At 42.6% G+C, this 20,319-nt stretch overlaps 1 protein-coding gene and 1 long non-coding RNA gene across 4 annotated transcripts in view; one reads left to right on the top strand and one right to left on the bottom strand.

Annotated features, from left to right (window-relative positions):
* LOC139275163 (spermatogenesis-associated protein 13-like) overlaps positions 1 to 17,488 on the top strand; it is a 365,108-nt gene extending 347,620 nt beyond the window's left edge. For all 3 annotated transcript variants that reach the window (XM_070892243.1, XM_070892242.1, XM_070892244.1), the window contains 4 exons: positions 8,368 to 8,497; positions 10,199 to 10,571; positions 14,291 to 14,365; positions 15,607 to 17,488. In XM_070892243.1, coding sequence (XP_070748344.1) covers positions 8,368 to 8,497; positions 10,199 to 10,571; positions 14,291 to 14,365; positions 15,607 to 15,788 — 760 coding nt within the window. In that variant the 3' untranslated portion in view covers positions 15,789 to 17,488. The remainder of the gene's footprint in view (positions 1 to 8,367; positions 8,498 to 10,198; positions 10,572 to 14,290; positions 14,366 to 15,606) is intronic.
* LOC139275164 (uncharacterized) lies at positions 14,924 to 19,993 on the bottom strand. The gene is made up of 2 exons (XR_011595685.1): positions 19,840 to 19,993; positions 14,924 to 15,775 (listed from the first exon to the last, which is right to left on the bottom strand). It is a non-coding gene; the product is annotated as an uncharacterized lncRNA (long non-coding RNA).
* Between the last annotated feature and the right edge of the window lie 326 nt (positions 19,994 to 20,319).

The raw sequence follows: 20,319 nt of genomic DNA, 5'->3' as shown, positions 1-20,319 counted from the left end.
TCTATAGTTTCCTGCTTTTTGTCTGCCCACTTTTTTGAACAGGGGCTTTGCATTTGCAATTTTCCAATCTGCTGGGACCTCCCCAGAACCAGGGAATTTTGGTAAATTACAACCAATGCATCTACAATCCCTACCGCTACTTCTCTCAAGACCCTAAGATGCAAGCCATCAGGTCCAAGGGATTTATCTGCCTTTAGTCCCATTATCTTACTGAGTACCACCTCCATTGTGATTGTGTTAAGTTTCTCTTTCCCCTCCGCGCCCCCCCCCCCCCATAGCCCCTTGACTATCCACTGTTGGAATTTTGTTAGTGTCCTCTACCGTAAAGACTGATACAAAATACTTGTTTCGAGTTTCTGCCATCTCCATGTTCCCCATTACTACCTACTTGTTTGAATAGGGGCTTTACATTTGCAGTTTTCCAATCTGCTGGGACTTCCCCTGGTCTCGTCCTCTAAGGGACCAACATTTACTTTAGCCACTTTTTTCCCCTTTTTATATACTTATAGGCCCCAAGTTTCCACATGATTTGCTCCTGATTTTTAGGAGCAACTGGTGTAGAACGGAGTATCTTAGAAATCGGAATTCTCGTCATTTAGTTTGCTCCAGTTCTAGTCAGTTAGAACAGTTTCACTTTGGAACAGAATTTTTTTTTCACTTACGCCTGATTTCAAAGTTTCGTGAGTGAAAACTTACTCCAAGCTAACTTAGAATGGAGTAAGTGAAGATTTTTGTACGCTCGAAAAAACCTTGTCTACACTTTAGAAAATCAGGCGAAGGTTACAAATCAGGTGTAGGGAATGGTGGTGGGGGGTGTTTAAAGGGAAGTTTACAAACATTAAACACTTCAGTTTTACAAATAAAGAGCCATCATCAATAATAAATGATAAATACATCAATAAATCAACCAAAAAAAATTAATAAGATAATTATTTTTAAAAAATCAATAAATAAAACATTTTCTACTTACCGACTGCAGCACCGGGAGCCCTCCAACAGCGTGCTGGGATGCCCCCCTCAGTGTGTCTCTGTCAGTGTCTCTATCTCTCTGTCTGTGTGTGTCTCATTCTCTGTCTGTCAGTGTCTGTGTTTCTGACAGCGAGGGGAGGGGGTAGAGGGGGGGAGGGATGGGGGGAGAAAGGAGATTGGGGGGGGGGGGGGAGGGAGAGAGGTCAGGTTGGGGGGAGGGAGGTCAGGTCGGATCCAGTCCAGAGGCGGGGGGGGAAGCGGGTGTCAGGTCCGGTCTGGGGGCGGCGGGTGTCGGGTCCGGTCCAGGGGCGGGCAGGGGGGGGGGGGGGGGGGAGCGCGTGTCGGGTCCGGTCCGGAAGCGGGGTGGGGAGCGGGTGTCGGGTCCGGTCCGGGGGATGGAGCGGGGGGCGGGAAGCGGGAGTCGAGTCAGGTGGAAGCAGGAGCGGGTCGGGAGGAAGCAGGAGCTGGCCGTGGGAGGAGCCTTATCCACGCAGCCCCAGTGAGGCCATTGGGCCAGGGCTAGGGGCTGCGTGTTTCGGCCCCTCCCACACAGTTTCGGGCGCCTGGAGCTACTGCACTTGCGCGCCCACTGTAGCGCGCATGTGCAGAGGTCCCGGCACTGTTTTCAGCGCAGGGACCTGGCTCCGCCCCCTACAGCTCCTGCTGCGCTGCGCCGAGGACCTGCAGGGAGGTGGAGAATACGGAGGGTTTTTTTCGGTGCACTTTGTGGCACGAAAAACGGGCGTCCAGGTCGGGACTGCGCCGTTCTAGGCGTGGCTCGAAACTTGGGCCCATACAAACTCTTACTCTCTGTTTTTATATTTTGTGCTAGTTTACTTTCATAGTCTTTCTTCCCTTTCTTCATCATTTTTTTAGTCATTCTTTTCTGGCTTTTAAAAGCTTCCCAATCTTCTGTCCTCCCACTAGTTTTGGCCACTTTGTATGCCCTTGTTTTTTAATCAGATACTGTCCCTTATTTCTTTAGTTAGCCACAGATGGCTTTCTTTTCTCTTGCACCCTTTCCTCCTTACTGGAATATATTTTTCTTGAGAGTTGTGAAATATCTCTTTAAATGTACACCACTGTTCATCAACCGTCCCACACTTCAATCTGTTTTCCCAGTCCACTTTACCCAACTCTGCCCTCATATGTTCATTGTCTTCTTTATTTAAGCGCTGTGAGATCTCCTGAGGTTGTGAAAGGCACTTTATAAATGCAAGTCTTTCTTTTATCCTCTGCACATAGTTTGCCAATGTTGATGTTTGAAAAGTGTACCCAGTTTTTTTAATAGTCAATTTGTTTATGTGCTTGCATGATCTACATCGAACAACAAAAACTTGTATTTATATAGCGCTTTTAAAGTTGTAAAACATCCCAAGTCGCAACACAGGAGTGTTATTAGACAGAAATTTAACACCAAGCCAAAGAAATAAGTACACCACTGTTCATCAACCGTCCTAGATTTCAATCTGTTTTCCCAGTCCACTTTACCCAACTCTACCCTCATACCTTCATAGTCTTCTTTATTTAAGCTTAATATGCTGGTTAGAGATCCAACTTTCTCACCCTCCATCTGAATTTGAAATTCCACCATGCTATGATCACTCATTCCAAGGGGATCCTTTACTAGGAGATTGTTTATTAATCCTGTCTCATTACACAGGACCAGATCTAAGATAGCCTGCCCCATGGTTCGTTCTGTTACATACTGCTCAAGGAACCCGTCCCTTATGCACTCAATGAACTCTTCCTCAAGGCTACCCTGACCAATTTGATTTGTCCAATCAATATGGAGGTTAAAATCACCCCTGATTATTGCTGTTCCCTTTTTACAAGCCCCACTATTTCCTGGTTTATGCTCCGACCAACAGAGTTGCTACTGTTATGGGGCCTATGTACTACACCCACCAGTGACTTTTTCCCCTTATTATTCCTTATCTCGACCCAAACTGTTTCAACATCCTGATTCTTTGAGCATATATCATTTCTCACTATTGCAGTGATTCCATCCTTTATTAATAGAGCTACCCCACCTCCTTTTTCTTTCTGTCTGTCCTTCCGGATTGTCAAATACCCCTGGATATTTAATTCCCAGTCCCCGTCACCTTGCAACCACATCTGTGTAATGGCTATCAGATCATACCCATTTGTCTCAATTTGTGCCGTCAACTCATCTATTTTGTTACAAATGCTACGTACATTTAGCCAAAGTGCCTTTAAATTTATTTTTGTACCCTTTTTTCCTGCTTGTTTCCTCTCTCCTTCAAGCTCACTTTCTTTATTTTTGCTTTCTGATTCCAACTTTCCTCCCCTCCCTACTGAATCTAGTTTCAAATTCCCATCCCCCTGCCAAGCTAATTTAAACCCTCCCCAACAGAACTAGCAAACCCCACTGCGAGGATATTGGTCCCGGCTCTGTTGCGGTACAACCTGTCCAGCTTGTACAAGTCCCACCTCCCCAAGAAACAGTCCCAATGCCTCAGGAAACGAAAGCCCTCCCGCCTGCACCATCTCTCCAGCCATGTATTCATCTTCTCTATCTGTTGAAGGGTGGAAGATGCCTCTGCATGGATTTTTTTTTAACGTGTGGTGGCCGTTGCATACCAGTCACCGCACGGGCTTGATAGAGCTAGGTCCGTGGCAAGGATTGAACAAGATGACTGGAGACCAGCTCTGCTGCACGGATCTAGTGCGAACACATCGCAGTGTGGGCTGGCCCGTGCTGCCCCAGGGCCTTTGCCTCAGCTGGATCCCGAACTCGCACCTCTCCTGGGCCCCGGTCACGTCCCTCTCCAATCTCTCGCCGCTCCTTCGCCCCGACCTCGCCACTCCTGCTGTACCTGCCCACGCTCCAATCATCGACCTGGATTATGGTGATGTCCAATCCAGTCACCCTCTTCACTGCCGTCGCTGTCTTGCACCAGCTTGCACTGCTCCCTGAAATGGTATGCCGCCACGCTGTCCAGAGGCCACTCGCCTTTTATGGCCCCGAGTGGCCCCTGGACAGTGTGGAGGCCCTGACCTGCGAGGAAACATCAGCGGTAGGTTGGGCCATAAATTGCGAGCAGCTGCTGGACAGCGTGGCGGCCCCATCCTGCGATATATAGCTAGGTATCTTATTGCAGGTATCTTTTTGGACTACAAATATTCCTAGATCTCCAGTATGTGGAATGGGGTCTTAAGGTGCCCTACAATTTCTCTCGTGTTGGATTCTGGACTTGGCTAGATTGCTGTGGAGATAAGCGAGATGAGGCCCACTCAGCCTTTTCAGACTTTATACATGACATAGGAGAGTACCTAAAAAGGGGAAAAGAAAAACTGAAAAGAGAGATTGAAAAAAATCCTGTCTACTGATCTCTGCACAAAACTTTTACAGATAGAACGTATTATTGGAGAAACACTGAGAGAGCTTTACCCTGCATCTGACAATTTGTGTATCTGAGCTAGTTGATGGAGACCACAAAATTTGGGAAACATAGAAACATAGAAAATAAGTGCAGGAGTAGACCATTTGTCCCTTCGAGCCTGCACCACCATTCAATAAGATCATGGCTGATCATTCCCTCAGTACCCCTGTCCTGCTTTCTTTCCATACCCCTTGATCCCTTTAGCCGTAAGGGCCAGATCTACGTCCCTCTTGATTATATCCAATGAACTGGCATCAACAACTCTCTGCGGCAGGAAATTCCACAGGTTAACAACTCTGAGTGAAGAAGTTTCTCCTCATCTCAGTCCGAAATGGCTTACCCCTTATTCTAAGACTGGACTTTCACAACATCGAGAATATTCCACCTGCATCTAACCTATCCCATCCTGTCAGAATCTTATATGTTTCTATGAGATCCCCCCTCATCCTTCTAAACTCCAATGTATAAAGGCCCAGTTGATCCAGTCTCTCCTCATATGTCAGTCCAGCCATCCCTGGAATCAGTCTGGTGAACCTTCGCTGCACTCCCTCAATAGCAAGAACGTCCTTCCTCAGATTAGGAGACCAAAGCTGAACACAATATTCCAGGTGAGGCCTTACCAAGGCCCTGTACAACTGCAGTAAGACCTCCCTGCTCCTATACTCAAATCCCCGAGCTATGAAGGCCAACATACCATTTGCCGCCTTCACCGCCTGCTGTACCTGTATGCTAACTTTCAATGACTGATGAACCATGACACCCAGGTCTCGTTGCACCTCCCCTTTTCCTAATCTGCCGCCATTCAGATAATCTGACTTTGCGTTTTTGCCCCCAAAGTGGATAACCTCACATTTATTCACATTATACTGCATCTGCCATGCATTTGCCCACTCACCTAACCTGTCCAAGTCAACCTGAAGTCTCCTAGCATCCCCCTCACAGCTCACACCGCCACCCAGTTTAGTGTCATCTGCAAACTTGGAGATATTACACTCAATTCCTTCATCTAAATCATTAATATATATTGTAAAGAGCTGGGGTCCCAGCACTGAGCCCTGCGGCACCTCACGAGTCACTGCCTGCCATTCTGAAAAGGACCCGTTTATCCCGATTCTCTGCTTCTTGTCTGCTAACCAGTTCTCTATCCACGTCAGTATATTACCCCCAATACTATGTGCTTTGATTTTGTACACCAATCTCTTATGTGGCACCTTGTCAAAGGCCTTTTGAAAGTCCAAATACACCACATCCACTGGTTCTCCCTTGTCCACTCTACTAGTTACAGCCTCAAAAAATTCCAGAAGATTTGTCAAGCATGATTTCCCTTTCACAAATCCATGCTGACTTGGACCAATCCTGTCACTGCTTTCCAAATGCGCTGCTGTTTCATCCTTAATAATTGATTCCAACATTTTCCCCACTACTGATGTCAGGCTAACCGGTCTATAATTAGCTGCTTTCTCTCTCCCTCCCTTTTTAAAAAGTGGTGTTACATTAGCTACTCTCCAGTCCATAGGAACTGATCCTGAGTCGATAGACTGTTGGAAAATGATCACCAATGCATCCACTATTTCTAGGGCCACTTCCTTAAGTACTCTGGGATGCAGACTATCAGGCCCTGGGGATTTATCAGCCTTCAATCCCATCAAGTTCCCTAACACAATTTCCTGCCTAATAAGGATATCCTTCAGTTCCTCCTTCTCACTAGACCCTCGGTCTCCTTGTACTTCTGGAAGGTTATTTGTGTCTTCCTTCGTGAAAACAGAACTAAAGTATTTGTTCAGTTGGTCTGCCATTTCTTTGTTCCCCATCATAAATTCACCTGAATCCAACTGCAAGGGACCTACGTTTGTCTTCACTAATCTTTTTCTCTTCACATATCTATAGAAGCTTTTGCAGTCAGTTTTTATGTTCCTGGCAAGCTTCTTCTCGTACTCTATTTTCCCCTTCTTAATTAAACCCTTTGTCCTCCTCTGCTGAATTCTAAATTTCTCCCACTCCTGAGGCTTGCTGCTTTTTCTGGCCAATTTGTATCCCTCTTCCTTGGATTTAACACTATCCTTAATTTCCCTTGTTAGCCATGGTTGAGCCACCTTCCCCATTTTATTTTTACTCCAGGCAGGGATGTACAATTGCTGAAGTTCATCCATGTGATCTTTAAATGTTTGCCATTGCCTATCCACCATTAACCCTTTAAGTATTTGCCAGTCTATTCTAGCCAATTCACGCCGCAAACCATCGAAGTTACCTTTCCTTAAGTTCAGGACCCTAGTTTCTGAATTAACTGTGTCACTCTCCATCTTAATAAAGAATTCAACCATGTTATGGTCACTCTTCCCCAAGGGGCCTCGCATAACAAGATTGCTCATTAGTCCTTTCTCATTCCACATCACCCAGTCTAGGATGGCCAGCTCGCTAATTGGTTCCTCGACCTATTGATCTAGAAAACCATCCCTAATACACTCCAGGAAATCCTCCTCCACCGTGTTGCTACCAGTTTGGTTAGCCCAATCAATATGTAGATTAAAGTTACCCATGATAACTGCTGTACCTTTATTGCATGCATCCCTAATTTCTTGTTTGATGCTGTCCCCAACCTCACTACTACTGTTTGGTGGTCTATACACAACTCCCACTAGCGTTTTCTTTCCTTTGGTATTCCGTAGCTCCACCCATACCGATTCCACATCATCCAAGCTAATGTCCTTTCTTACTATTGCATTAATTTCCTTTTTAACCTGCAATGCCACCCCGCCTCCTTTTCCTTTCTGTCTATCCTTCCTAAATGTTGAATACCCCTGGAGGTTGAGCTCCCAGCCTTTGTCACCCTGGAGCCATGTCTCCTTGATGCTAATTACATCATACCCGTTAACTGCTATCTGCGCAGTTAATTCGTCCACCTTATTCCGAATACTCCTCGCATTGAGGCACAGAGCCTTCAGGCTTGTCTTTCTCACACACTTTGCCCCTTTAGAATTTTGCTGTAATGTGGCCCTTTTTGCTTTTTGCCTTAGGTTTCTCTGCCCTCCACTTTTACTTTTCTTCTTTCTATCTTTTGCTTCTGCCCCCATTCTACTTCCCTCTGTCTCCCTGCATAGGTTCCCATCTCCCTGCCATATTAGTTTAACTCCTCCCCAACAGCACTAGCAAAAAATTTCATTCCTCAACATCAAATTAAAAAATCCACACAAAATTTAAAAAAACATTTTTAAAAGATCTTTTGGATAATGTTTTTTTCCTCCTCTCCTGAAGACATTGGCCAGGCGTACACTTCCAGAAGTGCTTGACATCTTTCGGTACTGCACCCAATTGGCAATTATTCAAATATGAGCCTTAATGATGAATGCTGGTAGACTATTTTTATCATAGTGGAATCACACCTGCACCGCTTTCCATCCTTGCTTAAGATCCACAAATGCACTCTTCCAGCAGGGGTCATTGGTTAGTGATCAGGAGTGGGAAACCCCGGTCAGTTGTCTATTACCTGTGGCCAATTGTACTGGCATTGAAATAAGTTAACTCAGCACAGAACTGGGATCAAACCTGGAATCTTTCAAATCCGTTTGGCTCAACTGGTCACTGCTTTAACCAACTAAGACATATAGGGATTTAAAATATAATTTTTCATTGATTTTGAACAAGGAAGAAGTTTTACACATAGTATGAAACAGAAACTTCTATCTTTTAAACAAACGGTACAGATGGTGTATAGCTGATTGGAGTTTCAAAGACAGGATGTAATTGGACAAAAATATTTTTTTGCTGCTATATATTTCATAGCTGTATTTGACATCAGACTTTAATAATAAATATTTCAAACTCAGTTTGGAGAAACTAATTTTGTTATAACAGTGTAACTTTCCACCCAGCTGGATTGACTTATTGGTAGTCCTCTTGTTGTAAATTGTATTTAATTGAAATCCATGAACCTCTGCTAAAGCAACAGCTGAACAGTGACAGAGATTAACCAAATCGTATTGCCATTTCACAGTGATTACGAAAACATCAGTGCTGCATACGAGGCCATGAAGAATGTAGCACGTCTGATTAACGAACGCAAAAGACGATTAGAAAGTATAGACAAGATCGCTCAGTGGCAAGTGTCCATTGTAAACTGGGAGGTGTGTTTTTCATTTCTGATCTGTAATAAGACCTGTTTTGCTTCATCTAAACCTTTCTGACATTTCTATTAGTTTGATGTATTCAATTTTGTCTGAGTAGGAATTATTTATTTAGATATATTACTGATTTCCGCGTTTCACCGAGCATGTGTGGATGCTGGAAGTCGCTGTCCGATTTACTCCTTAATAACGGTGGGCGCTGAAAGACTCGCCGTTACTTTTATTGCAAAATCCAGGTCTATTAATTAGGCTATTTGCTGCATATTTAAAGTAGTAGCTAATTGTGCGAACAGTGGTCGGGAGGAGAAAGGGAATCAAGATGCATATAGAGGGAGATTCCAGGATGAACACTGCTGTTTTGGCAAGCGAGGTCGTTCAATAACTAAGCACTGAGAGTTGGTGTTATTTATATCAAACCCTAATAGAAGTGCATTGCCCTAGAAAAGGTGGTGTGGCAAGTATCTCTATTATAATCTCCTTGCATAGTATAGGTACTGTTTCCCCACCCCTGCCTCAGCTCATCTGCTACTGAAACCCTCATCCATGTCTTTGTTACCTCTAAATTTGACTACTCTTGGCTGGCCTCCCAGATTCCAACCTGCATAAACTTGAGGTCACCCAAAACTCGGCAGCCCGTGTCCCAACTCGCACCAAGTCCCGTTCACCCATCACCTCTTAGCTCACCGATCTACATTGGCTCCCAGTTAAGCAACAGCTTAATTTCAAAATTCTCATCCTTGTATATGAATCCATCTATGGCCTCACCACTCCCTATCTCTGTAATCTCCTTCAGCCTCACAACTTTCCTCCCCCCCCCCCCCCCCCGGGAGAAATCTGCACTCCTCAAATTCTGTCCTCTTGAGCATCCCTGCTTATAATCGTTCAACCGTCGGCCATGCCTTCAGCTGCCTGGGCCCCAAGTTCTGGAACTCCCTCCCTAAACCTCTCCGCCTCGCTTCGTTTAAGACGCTTCTTAAAACCTACCGCTTTGACCAAGTTTTTGGTCATCTGCCATCATTTATTCTTATGTGGCCCAGTGTCAAATTTTTGTCTTGTATCACTCCTGTGAAGCGCCTTGGGATGTTTTACTACATTAAAGGCGCTATATAAATACAAGTTGTTGTTGTTTCTCTTTGGCTGTATTGCACCACTCAGGGATGTAAAAATGAATAAACCGTCTGACGGATCCAGTGTCAAACTTGGAAATACATCAGCATTAGAACAGAGTTCGTGCCTTTTCATCAAGCAAGGAAACTCTATTCCCAAACCATTGCAATGTTTCACAGTACTATGACACTTAGACACCCTGGCTTAATGCCAACATTGTAGATTTTTTTAAATCGAGATTGAGAAGTTAATATTAACAGACTTGGATTAACATAAATGACTTTAATGTAAATCTCTGACCGGAAAGGAATGGCAATTGTGGAAGTAACTAAAATTTGACACATGTGAGTGAAAAACCTGCTATTAAATTTAAAATCTGCATTACCTGCTTTCTACCACTAGAGTGAGCCTTATTAGCTCATTGGAGGCCTCAACTGGTACTACAACATTAAAATAAATGCGCTGAAGACTTCATTGTTTGGAAAGTCTCAAATCCTGACCACCTGCTTACTCATCTTTCTATGTTGACTGGATAACTCATTATATTTGTGGAATGGCTTTATATATCAAGTAATTTATCTGTATATTTTTCAGGGGCAAGATGTTTTAACTAGAAGTTCAGAATTGATCCATTCTGGAGAGTTGACCAAAATCTCATGCCAAGGAAAGAGCCAACAGAGGACTTTTTTTCTGTTTGACCATCAATTGTTTTTCTGTAAAAAGGATTTGTTGAGACGAGATATGTTGTATTACAAAGGCCACATTGACATGGATGAGATTAAAGTACTGGACATAGAGGATGGTAAAGACAAGGATTTTAACATGAATGTAAAAAATGCCTTCAAACTGAGAAGTAAAACAACAGAGGAAGTCTACCTATTTTGTGGCAAAAGGACAGAGGACAAACAGCGATGGCTGCAAGCCTATATAGACGAAAGAAAAAGGGTAGAAGAAGACAAAGAAATAGGTAAGTTTGATTTCTGAACCTTACTTAAGGATGAAAAGGTTTCCTACACTCATGGAAGAATCTTGACCGAGAGTGTCAACAGGCTATTCACCTGCAAGGGTGCAGGAAGGAACATCACAACCAAGCAGAAGTCGGACCTCAGACAACATACACAAACTTCCAGCAGAGTGTTTAACTCATGTTCTCTTCCAACCAAGAGATTTCAAGGTCCAATTGTTGCATCCCTTTTGAGTTTAGCTAATTTAGCATGCACTGGGTTGGGAACCTGGGCCCAATCTGCCTATTTTGCTTAGCTACTCACTGGCTAAATTTGATGAGTCATTGTGGAAGTACTATGGATCACTGCGGTAACATTACATTTTTGTTTTTATTGCCAATGTAAAACATAGAAAATAGGTGCAGGAGTAGGCCATTCAGCCCTTCTAGCCTGCACCGCCATTCAATGAGTTCATGGCTGAACATTCAACTTCAGTACCCCATTCCTGCTTTCTCGCCATACCCCTTGATCCCCCTAGTAGTAAGGACCTCATCTAACTCCTTTTTGAATATATTTAGTGAATTGGCCTCAACGACTTTCTGTGGTAGAGAATTCCATAGGTTCACCACTCTCTGGGTGAAGAAGTTCCTCCGCATCTCGGTCCTAAATGGCTTACCCCTTATCCTTAGACTGTGACCTCTGGTTCTGGACTTCCCCAACATTGGGAACATTCTTCCTGCATCTAACCTGTCTAACCCTGTCAGAATTTTAAATGTTTCTATGAGGTCCCCTCTCATTCTTCTGAACTCCAGTGAATACAAGCCCAGTTGATCCAGTCTTTCTTGATTGGTCAGTCCCGCCATCCCGGGAATCAGTCTGGTGAACCTTCGCTGCACTCCCTCAATAGCAAGAATGTCCTTCCTCAGGTTAGCAGACCAAAACTGTACACAATACTCCAGGTGTGGCCTCACCAATGCCCTGTACAACTGTAGCAACACCTCCCTGCCCCTGTACTCAAATCCCCTTGCTATGAAGGCCAACATGCCATTTGCTTTCTTAACCGCCTGCTGCACCTGCATGCCAACCTTCAATGACTGATGTACCATGACACCCAGGTCTCTTTGCACCTCCCCTTTTCCTAATCTGTCACCATTCAGATAATAGTCTGTCTCTCTGTTTTTACCACCAAAGTGGATAACCTCACATTTATCCACATTATACTTCATCTGCCATGCATTTGCCCACTCACCTAACCTATCCAAGTCGCTCTGCAGCCTCACAGCATCCTCCTCGCAGCTCACACTACCACCCAACTTAGTGTCATCCGCAAATTTGGAGATACTACATTTAATCCCCTCATCTAAATCATTAATGTACAGTGTAAACAGCTGGGGCCCCAGCACAGAACCTTGCGGTACCCCACTAGTCACTGCCTGCCATTCTGAAAAGTACCCATTTACTCCTACTCTTTGCTTCCTGTCTGACAACCAGTTCTCAATCCATGTCAGTACACTACCCCCAATCCCATGTGCTCTAACTTTGCACATCAATCTCTTGTGTGGGACCTTGTCGAACGCCTTCTGAAAGTCCAAATATACCACATCAACTGGTTCTCCCTTGTCCACTCTACTGGAAACAGCCTCAAAAAATTCCAGAAGATTTTTCAAGCATGATTTCCCTTTCACACATCCATGCTGACTTGGACCTATCATGTCACCTCTTTCCAAATGCACTGCTATGACATCCTTAATAATTGATTCCATCATTTTACCCACTACCGATGTCAGGCTGACCGGTCTATAATTCCGTTTTCTCTCTCCCTCCTTTTTTAAAAAGTGGGGTTACATTGGCTACCCTCCACTCTATAGGAACTGATCCAGAGTCAATGGAATGTTGGAAAATGACTGTCAACGCATCCACTATTTCCAAGGCCACCTCCTTAAGTACTCTGGGATGCAGTCCATCAGGCCCTGGGGATTTATCGGCCTTCAATCCCATCAATTTCCCCAACACAATTTCCCGGCTAATAAGGATTTCCCTCCGTTCCTCCTCCTTACTAGACCCCCCAACCCCTTTTATAACCGGAAGGTTGTTCGTGTCCTCCTTCGTGAATACCGAACCAAAGTACTTATTCAATTGGTCCGCCATTTCTTTGTTCCCCGTTATGACTTCCCCTGATTCTGACTGCAGGGGACCTACGTTTGTCTTTACTAACCTTTTTCTCTTTACATATCTATAGAAACTTTTGCAATCCGTCTTAATGTTCCCTGCAAGCTTCTTCTCATACTCCATTTTCCCTGCCCTAATCAAACCCTTTGTCCTCCTCTGCTGAGTTCTAAATTTCTCCCAGGTTCGCTGCTATTTCTGGCCAATTTGTATGCCACTTCCTTGGCTTTAATACTATCCCTGATTTCCCTTGATAGCCACGGTTGAGCCACCTTCCCTTTTTTATTTTTATGCCAGACAGGAATGTACAATTGTTGTCGTTCATCCATGCGGTCTCTAAATGTCTGCCATTGCCCATCCACAGTCAACCCCTTAAGTATCATTCGCCAATCCATCCCAGCTAATTCACGCCTCATACCTTCAAAGTTAGCCTTCTTTAAGTTCTGGACCATGGTCTCTGAATTAACTGTTTCATTCTCCATCCCAATGCAGAATTCCACCATATTATGGTCACTCTTCCCCAAGGGGCTCGCACAACGAGATTGCTAATTAATCCTCTCTCATTACATAACACCCAGTCTAAGATAGCCTCCCCCCTAGTTGGTTCCTCGACATATTGGTCTAAAAAACCATCCCTTATGCACTCCAGGAAATCCTCCTCCACCGTATTGCTTCCAGTTTGGTTAGCCCAATCTATGTGCATATTAAAGTCACCCATTATAACTGCTGCACCTTTATTGCACGCACCCCTAATTTCATGTTTGATGCCCTCCCCAACATCACTACTACTGTTTGGAGGTCTGTACACAACTCCCACTAACGTTTTTGTAGTAATGCGGAAGCTGAAAATCTCATGTACTTAATGGGTTGAATCTTCTATGTTTTTTCCCTAATTTGCTCCCCATATCTTCTGAATGTACAGACTGTTGCTGGGCTATGATTCCATAAGGCCTGGTAGGTCTTCAGTACTTTGTCCAAGTGGCTATTCTTGTGTTATATTACATTGAATTGAAATTGCTTCCATCGCTTTTGAGAATCCATTTGTAATTGGAGCTGAAGTTCAGAAGTTAGCTTGGCTGAGTGGTAGGATCCTTGCATCTGAATTAGGAGTTTTAGGTTCGAGATTCTAGATGACTTGAGCTCATAATTTAGGCAGATACTTCAGTGCAGTACAGAGGGAGTGCTGCATTGTTGGAAGCCTTGTCCGCCTGTTTAGGTGGACATAACTGATCTCATGGCACTTTTTTGAAGAGCAGGGGATACTCCTGATGTCCTCGCCAATATTCATCCCTCAACCAATACCACCAAAAAAACGATTAATTGTCAGCATGTTTGGGGTCATTACCAAATATAAATTGGCTGCTGCACCTGCTTAAAAACAAGTGACTGCATTTCAAAAAAAAAATCACTGTCTATGAAGCACTTTGGAATATCCTGAGGATGTTAAACAGATTGCTCTTTGAAAAATCCAGCACAGACTCTATGAGCCGAATGGCCTCCTTATGTGCAGCATGCAGTGTGTTTATAATGGTTACGTATTAACAATTAACTTTCTTTTACATTAATCATTTTTCAGGATTTGAAATATCAGAAAACCAGAAGAAACAAGCTATGTTAAATGCCAAAAAGTCCAGGCAGGGGAAGATGAAGGGTAAGTAGGAAGACATAGATATTTTGAGACCTCACTAAGGTTTCCATTGTGTAATATAATATATTAAGACTAAAAAAATATATAATAATGCATAACGAGTATCCCATGGACTAATTTTAATTACTCAAGCATGTCAGGAATTTTCAATTTTTGGGGGTTTTATCTGGTTATTCACTTCTCCCGAGATTACGTGGGGGGTGGGGAGTGTATGTATTGTGATGCATAACATCGCAACTGTGTGGAACAGGCTGGATGGACCAGTAGCTTATTTCCTGTCTGTCATTTTCATATATTCACAGTATATAGGATTTGGTACACTGCAGCTTATCCATAGCAGCAAAAATGGTTTTAATTTTCCACTGCGTAACATGTTTAGATAAATGCGATACACCGTATGTTATATTTCTAAAGGAAGTACTAGTTTTATGTTGTTTTGAGTTAAAATGTAATGAAACCAGAGCAAGTAACTTTTGTTTATCTTAAGGTAAGGAGCAAAATGTGACCTGAAACCCTGTACATTTTATGGGAGGAAGAAAGGTCACAGCCAGTACCTTGCAATAACTGAATAAATCAAATTCCCTTTTTATTACATGGGATTCCAGGATGTTCCCATGAAAATGAAAACCATCATAACATCATAAGATCACTTTTGGTTCTGCAAAGTCACCAGTATCATTTTAATAGATGTAATAATGTGCCAGAATGTCTCTTTGTGGCATGAATAGAATATATAATACAGATCACTAAGATAATGAGCCAGTTCTACTCAAGGAAGATGTTATCGCGACTTCGTCTTTATCACTTGCTCATGCATTTCCTCAATATATTCAGCGGGCTGAATTAGAAAATCAAAATCTTTGAGCAAAGCAAAGCTGAAGCTTTGGGCTAATGCTTTGGACATTCTTTTGGCAGTTCAGAATTCTGCTTTACTGGTTGGGATGGGGTAGGAAGACAGGAAATCCTATTCTCTCTGACATGATGTAGAATCGTTTTGGCAACGGTGGTCACTGAACAAAGTGCAGCTCTGTTCACATCACTTCTAGTTGAAATGAATGGCCTTGATGCAGAAATAAGGTGACAAAAAGCACATTAACACAGAGGGTGTCTGAGAGTTAATTGTCGGTGTATGCTTGAATACAATTATAGTAACCACATATTTGTTTGGATGCTTATTAGACGATGAGTCTGACTAAATGGTTAATTAATAGTAATATATGATTCTCTATTTTTTACTGTTGCAGGGGTGAATTATAGTGGATTTTCTGTTCCTCCTCCACATCAGTCTCTTCATCCAATCCACCAACGACACATCACTGTGCCGACCAGCATTCCTCAGCAACAAGTTTTTGCATTGGTTGAACCCAAACGCAAACCATCTCCCTTTTGGCACAGTTTTACCAAGTTGACCCCCTTTAAGAAATGAAGAGAGATATGGTTACCATAAGGAAATAAAACAAAACCAATCACTGTGGAGATCAAGAATTCTAGGAAAACATCCAGCTCTGAGGGAAGTTGAACAATAAAGAGCCATCAGTTATGAATGTTACATTGTGCTTTAGCTCTATTGAGGCCTTTCTGACAACGAAATTAGCCAGGCAATGAAGATGATTAGAACTGCGAGGCAAGCAGGTACAGAAAGCTTCAGTTTCAAAAAGTACTCATAAGATATCTTAACAGGTTATTTTACAAATGATGAGTACATTATTTCCAATAAATACAAACTGAGAACAGTTGCCACTATTTTATCAAATTGGATCTCTTCATTCCTTTCTATACATTTGTGCAAGCCATTTTAGTTAACCATCTACCACATTGTTTGCCTTGATATTTTATGGAACAGTGACGGAAATAAAATTTTCGATATACCCAGTTGAGACAAATCACAAGCCTGGTTCTGTTGCAAGTTGTTCAAAGAAGCACACTATTACAATGTGAGATGATACTGGTTGGTACATTAGACATTTTACGCAAGCAAATGATTTGAAATCTAAAATGCAAAAAGCACATCGCACATTTTGTGGTTAGAATTATAAGGAGATCCATATTCATATGAAAAGATATAGAGCAGATAGAGATGAGCAAAATGTTTTTGTATAATAGTGTGTCTGATATGTGCTTTAAATGCAGATAACTGCAGATGAATTCCTTCATGGAAACAGAAACACCATCATATGCTCAACAGGGAAATCAAACTTTTTTTTTCTGTCTGATCATTATTTTAACCTTTCAAGGCCTTAAAGTTCCTTGTTTACTTGCATTAGAGTAGCACAATAAGACTTTTCTCTCTCTGCATGTGGCAGTAAGTCAACAGTATCGATGAAGACTAAATTTAATTCTCACCATTCCAAATAAAGACTACCAAAACAAACATACAGGACTCTGCTTTTGTTTTTATTTTGCTGATTATGGCATGAACTGTTTGCACCAAAACCAAACTACTGTATCACCAACTCTACCCAAAATGTGTCTTAGTGAATACAATAATCAGCTATGGAATTGCATTATGCTGCAGGAATGGCATACAGCCCTAGATTAGCATGAAGTCTTCAGCTATGGCTATTTTTATCAGAATTGTGAGATTTTTGCATCCGTTCTATAAAGTCTTGCCTTTAAAATGTACTGTAAAAATAGCAGCACTCTTTGTTTTGCCACTGTTGGCAAATCTGTTGTATGAAGGATGTCTTAAAAATCTAATGGTATATAAAAATTTGTATTTATAACCAAAACATTTTGGAAACAAATACCTTTCAGTTACAAAGGAAACCAGTTGTCGGGGAAATGTTGTTACTGGCAAACTGCAGTGCAGGTTTTGTGAACCAAAGGACATTAGCCATAGTAACTACTCATTACTGAATATGGAATTACTCCCCCTGTCATTTTACAGGTTTTTAAAATATCCAGTCAATGGATACTTCCAAATTATCTGTAATATATGAATTGCTCTGTATATAGTGAGGGTTTATGCATCTGATTTTTGTCGAGACTGGTTTTCCTTTTATGACATTTAGCACATCGTATAATAGTGATGTCTGGTATGTACTGTTACATTTCTGTGCAGTCTTATGGGCAGATGACCGCTTCAGACCATATAATTGGCTGCTGTATAATGATATTTCAAACAAATGTACATAACTAATGTAACTATTTTTTGTAGATTAGTTTTTATTATGTTGCAGTAAGTGATTTATCTGCAGTTAATCGAATAAAACAATTGCTTACAAAGTCATTTATTTTGGTGAAATAAATATGATTTTCTCATTCCAAAGAATGCTTGATCTTGTTTAGTTAACATACTAATGCAAAAAAGGCTGCTTTTTAAAGAGTCTGACAATTTTCAAACACGATCTGCCTGCATTACACAGAGCAGATGAGTCCACAGCTATTTAAATTGTACCATGACATATTGTAGGTTCTTCATTTTCTCCCTTATTCATTCCTTCTCTCCTGAAGGCCTGTCTCTTGCTGGAATGTGGTTTCATAGATACTAGCACCTCTTTAATATCTCTCTCAAATGGCTTTTTTAATGAATCTAGATTGAGTGTGTCAGCAGGATATTCGACTGTGGAAGGTTGTGTACCAGTCCAATTCAATGCTTACCAGATGTCCCATTGGGCTATTCAGAGGAGCCTTTACTTAAAAAATGCTATTTGTTTGTCTGGTTTTACCTGAATTTGGGACTGCTTAGTCACAGTTCCAGTCTTGGTGGGATATATGCTGTTACATCACATAGAATGGAGAGAGGAAGTGCACACAATAGTGAAAGCTTTATTTTTTATATTCTTATAAGCTCTTATCTGTTGCATGTTTTTCTACCAATTGGCATAGAATCTGACAATCTATTAGACAGGGATTCATGTACTCCTTTCTGTGATGTGGGCTTATCTGATGAGCTAATTGTAAATGTGCATTGTTCTGAGTCCTAACATTAATGTGGCCTCATAATGTATAATCTATAATTGTTCAGACGTTGTACATTTTTTGTTAATCAAAGGTGAAGAGTCTCGGCCCATCGTGAAGGGCACTAGCAAGGTAAATTGTGAAGTATTGACTAAGTGACACCAAGCTTTGACTTGAAAGGAAAGGACTTGCATTTAAGACTGAAGAAACACAAGATTGGGGGATGTCAGGAATTCCATAGTTTTGAGGGCCTGGGAAAGAATGTGAATAGGACATTGTGCAGTAGGTTTTGATTTCAACACCGTGGGGAGGTAGAGAAGAGAAAAGCATATTTGCAGCTTCAGAGGAACAAGAGAAGCATTTAGCATTGTAATATGGATAAGATAAAGAGAAGGTAGGTTGCAAGAGATTTTGGAGCCAAGAAAGGGATCATTAATTCATCAACCAGCTTTTTCTTTTAGATGAAGGTGTGGAATGAAAATTAGTGTAAAGGAAGTAGGAAAGGGGGTAAAAGAAATACAAAAAATGGGTAAAAGAAATATAAGGGGCAAAAAAGACCAATGTATATTGTTAGCATTGTCAGCATGACACATGCATATTGATGCACTGGTAGCATGCCTACCTGGAAGAGAGTCTCTTACTGGTGCAAATATGTATCACTTAATTAAAGAAAGGAAACTTGTCCATTAAAGATTGTTTTTCAACACACAAAAAACAGTGAAATTGGGAAAGATGGAACTCAGTGCCCATATACTTAAATGCTTGCACAATGTCTCTCCTCACACCTCTTAGATTCTGCAAAACCAGTTGAGAATTCTGAGCCCGCCTTGGCTCCTAACTGCTTCATAGGATTCTATATAGAGTGACCAATGCACTCTTCGTCACCCATGGGACTGGCCCAATTCATGCTGACAGTGCTAACAATATACATTGGTCTTTTTTGCCCCTTATATTTCTTTTACCCATTTCTTGTATTTCTTTTGCACCAATTTTCTCCCACCCCCTCCTCTGTCAGCTTGGCTCAGTTGATGGCACACTCAACTCTGGGTCAGAAGGTTGTGTGTTCAAGTCCCACCACTGGAATGAAGTACATAATCTCGGCTGATGATCCAGTGTAGTACTGACTGACAGCTAGCCTATAGATAACGATATTCTGCTGGCTTCCCGTGTGGCCTCGTCAACATTCTTTCCTCAACCAACACCACCAAAAAACAGATTCACTGATCATTCATCTCTGTTTGTCTGACATTGCTGGTACAGAGCAACTTTCACATTTGTCTTTTTAACACCAAGGGCTGGATTTTAGGCTTTTCTGTTTTTGGGACGATAATGGAGGCGGGGCGGGAAAGTTAGCGGCCGGGAATAGTTTGCGTATCGGGGAGCAGCGCTAAGGGAGAAGTGCACCTCTCTTAGAGCAAAGAAGGGAAACTACCGGGCTAAACAGCCAGCCAGGGAGCACTCCGAGAGGCCTTTTGGGGGGACGGACCTAAAAAAAAAACCCCATAAACATTCCTAAAACATTGCCCATACCACCGCAACACATCGCACAAAAAACACTCGTGTTTGGAGTCCATTACCTTCCTCTCCGCTGACTGGATCGTTTGACTGCTCTGATTTCCCGGCGGTCATTGCAGGTGCACTTTCGGGTGGATGGGTTGGGCAAGACTCAAAACTCACGCCGTTGTCGCAACCAAAGGCATTGCACACCTGGCGCAGCTCTTCCGGCGGTCCTGCTCTGCGCCGCAGCAAAACCCGACCAGAGGATCGCGACGGGGCGCAGAAGACCTCACCGCCGTCTTTCACGCCGCTCCGGGGCAAAACCCGGAGCGCAAAGGACCGGAAAATCCAGCCCCTAGTCTGGTCAACCACTTCATGAATGAGACTAACAATATCGGCATTAGTTGACTGGGGGAGAGGAGAGGCGCCCCAGCCTGTAATTGCCCAGCTGCGGTCAGCTAACTCAGCACTGGCCAATTTCAAACCGGAGTCTTTCCTGTCTATATGACTCAGCTATTAACTGCCTTAACCAGCCAAGCCATGGAGGGAGATAATATAAG

The sequence above is a fragment of the Pristiophorus japonicus genome, chromosome 10 (assembly GCF_044704955.1).
Source record: "Pristiophorus japonicus isolate sPriJap1 chromosome 10, sPriJap1.hap1, whole genome shotgun sequence".
In the NCBI taxonomy this organism is placed as follows: Eukaryota; Metazoa; Chordata; class Chondrichthyes; family Pristiophoridae; genus Pristiophorus; species Pristiophorus japonicus.
The sequence above is the reverse complement of the archived record's forward strand: the minus strand, read 5'-3'. Positions and strand labels throughout refer to the sequence as shown.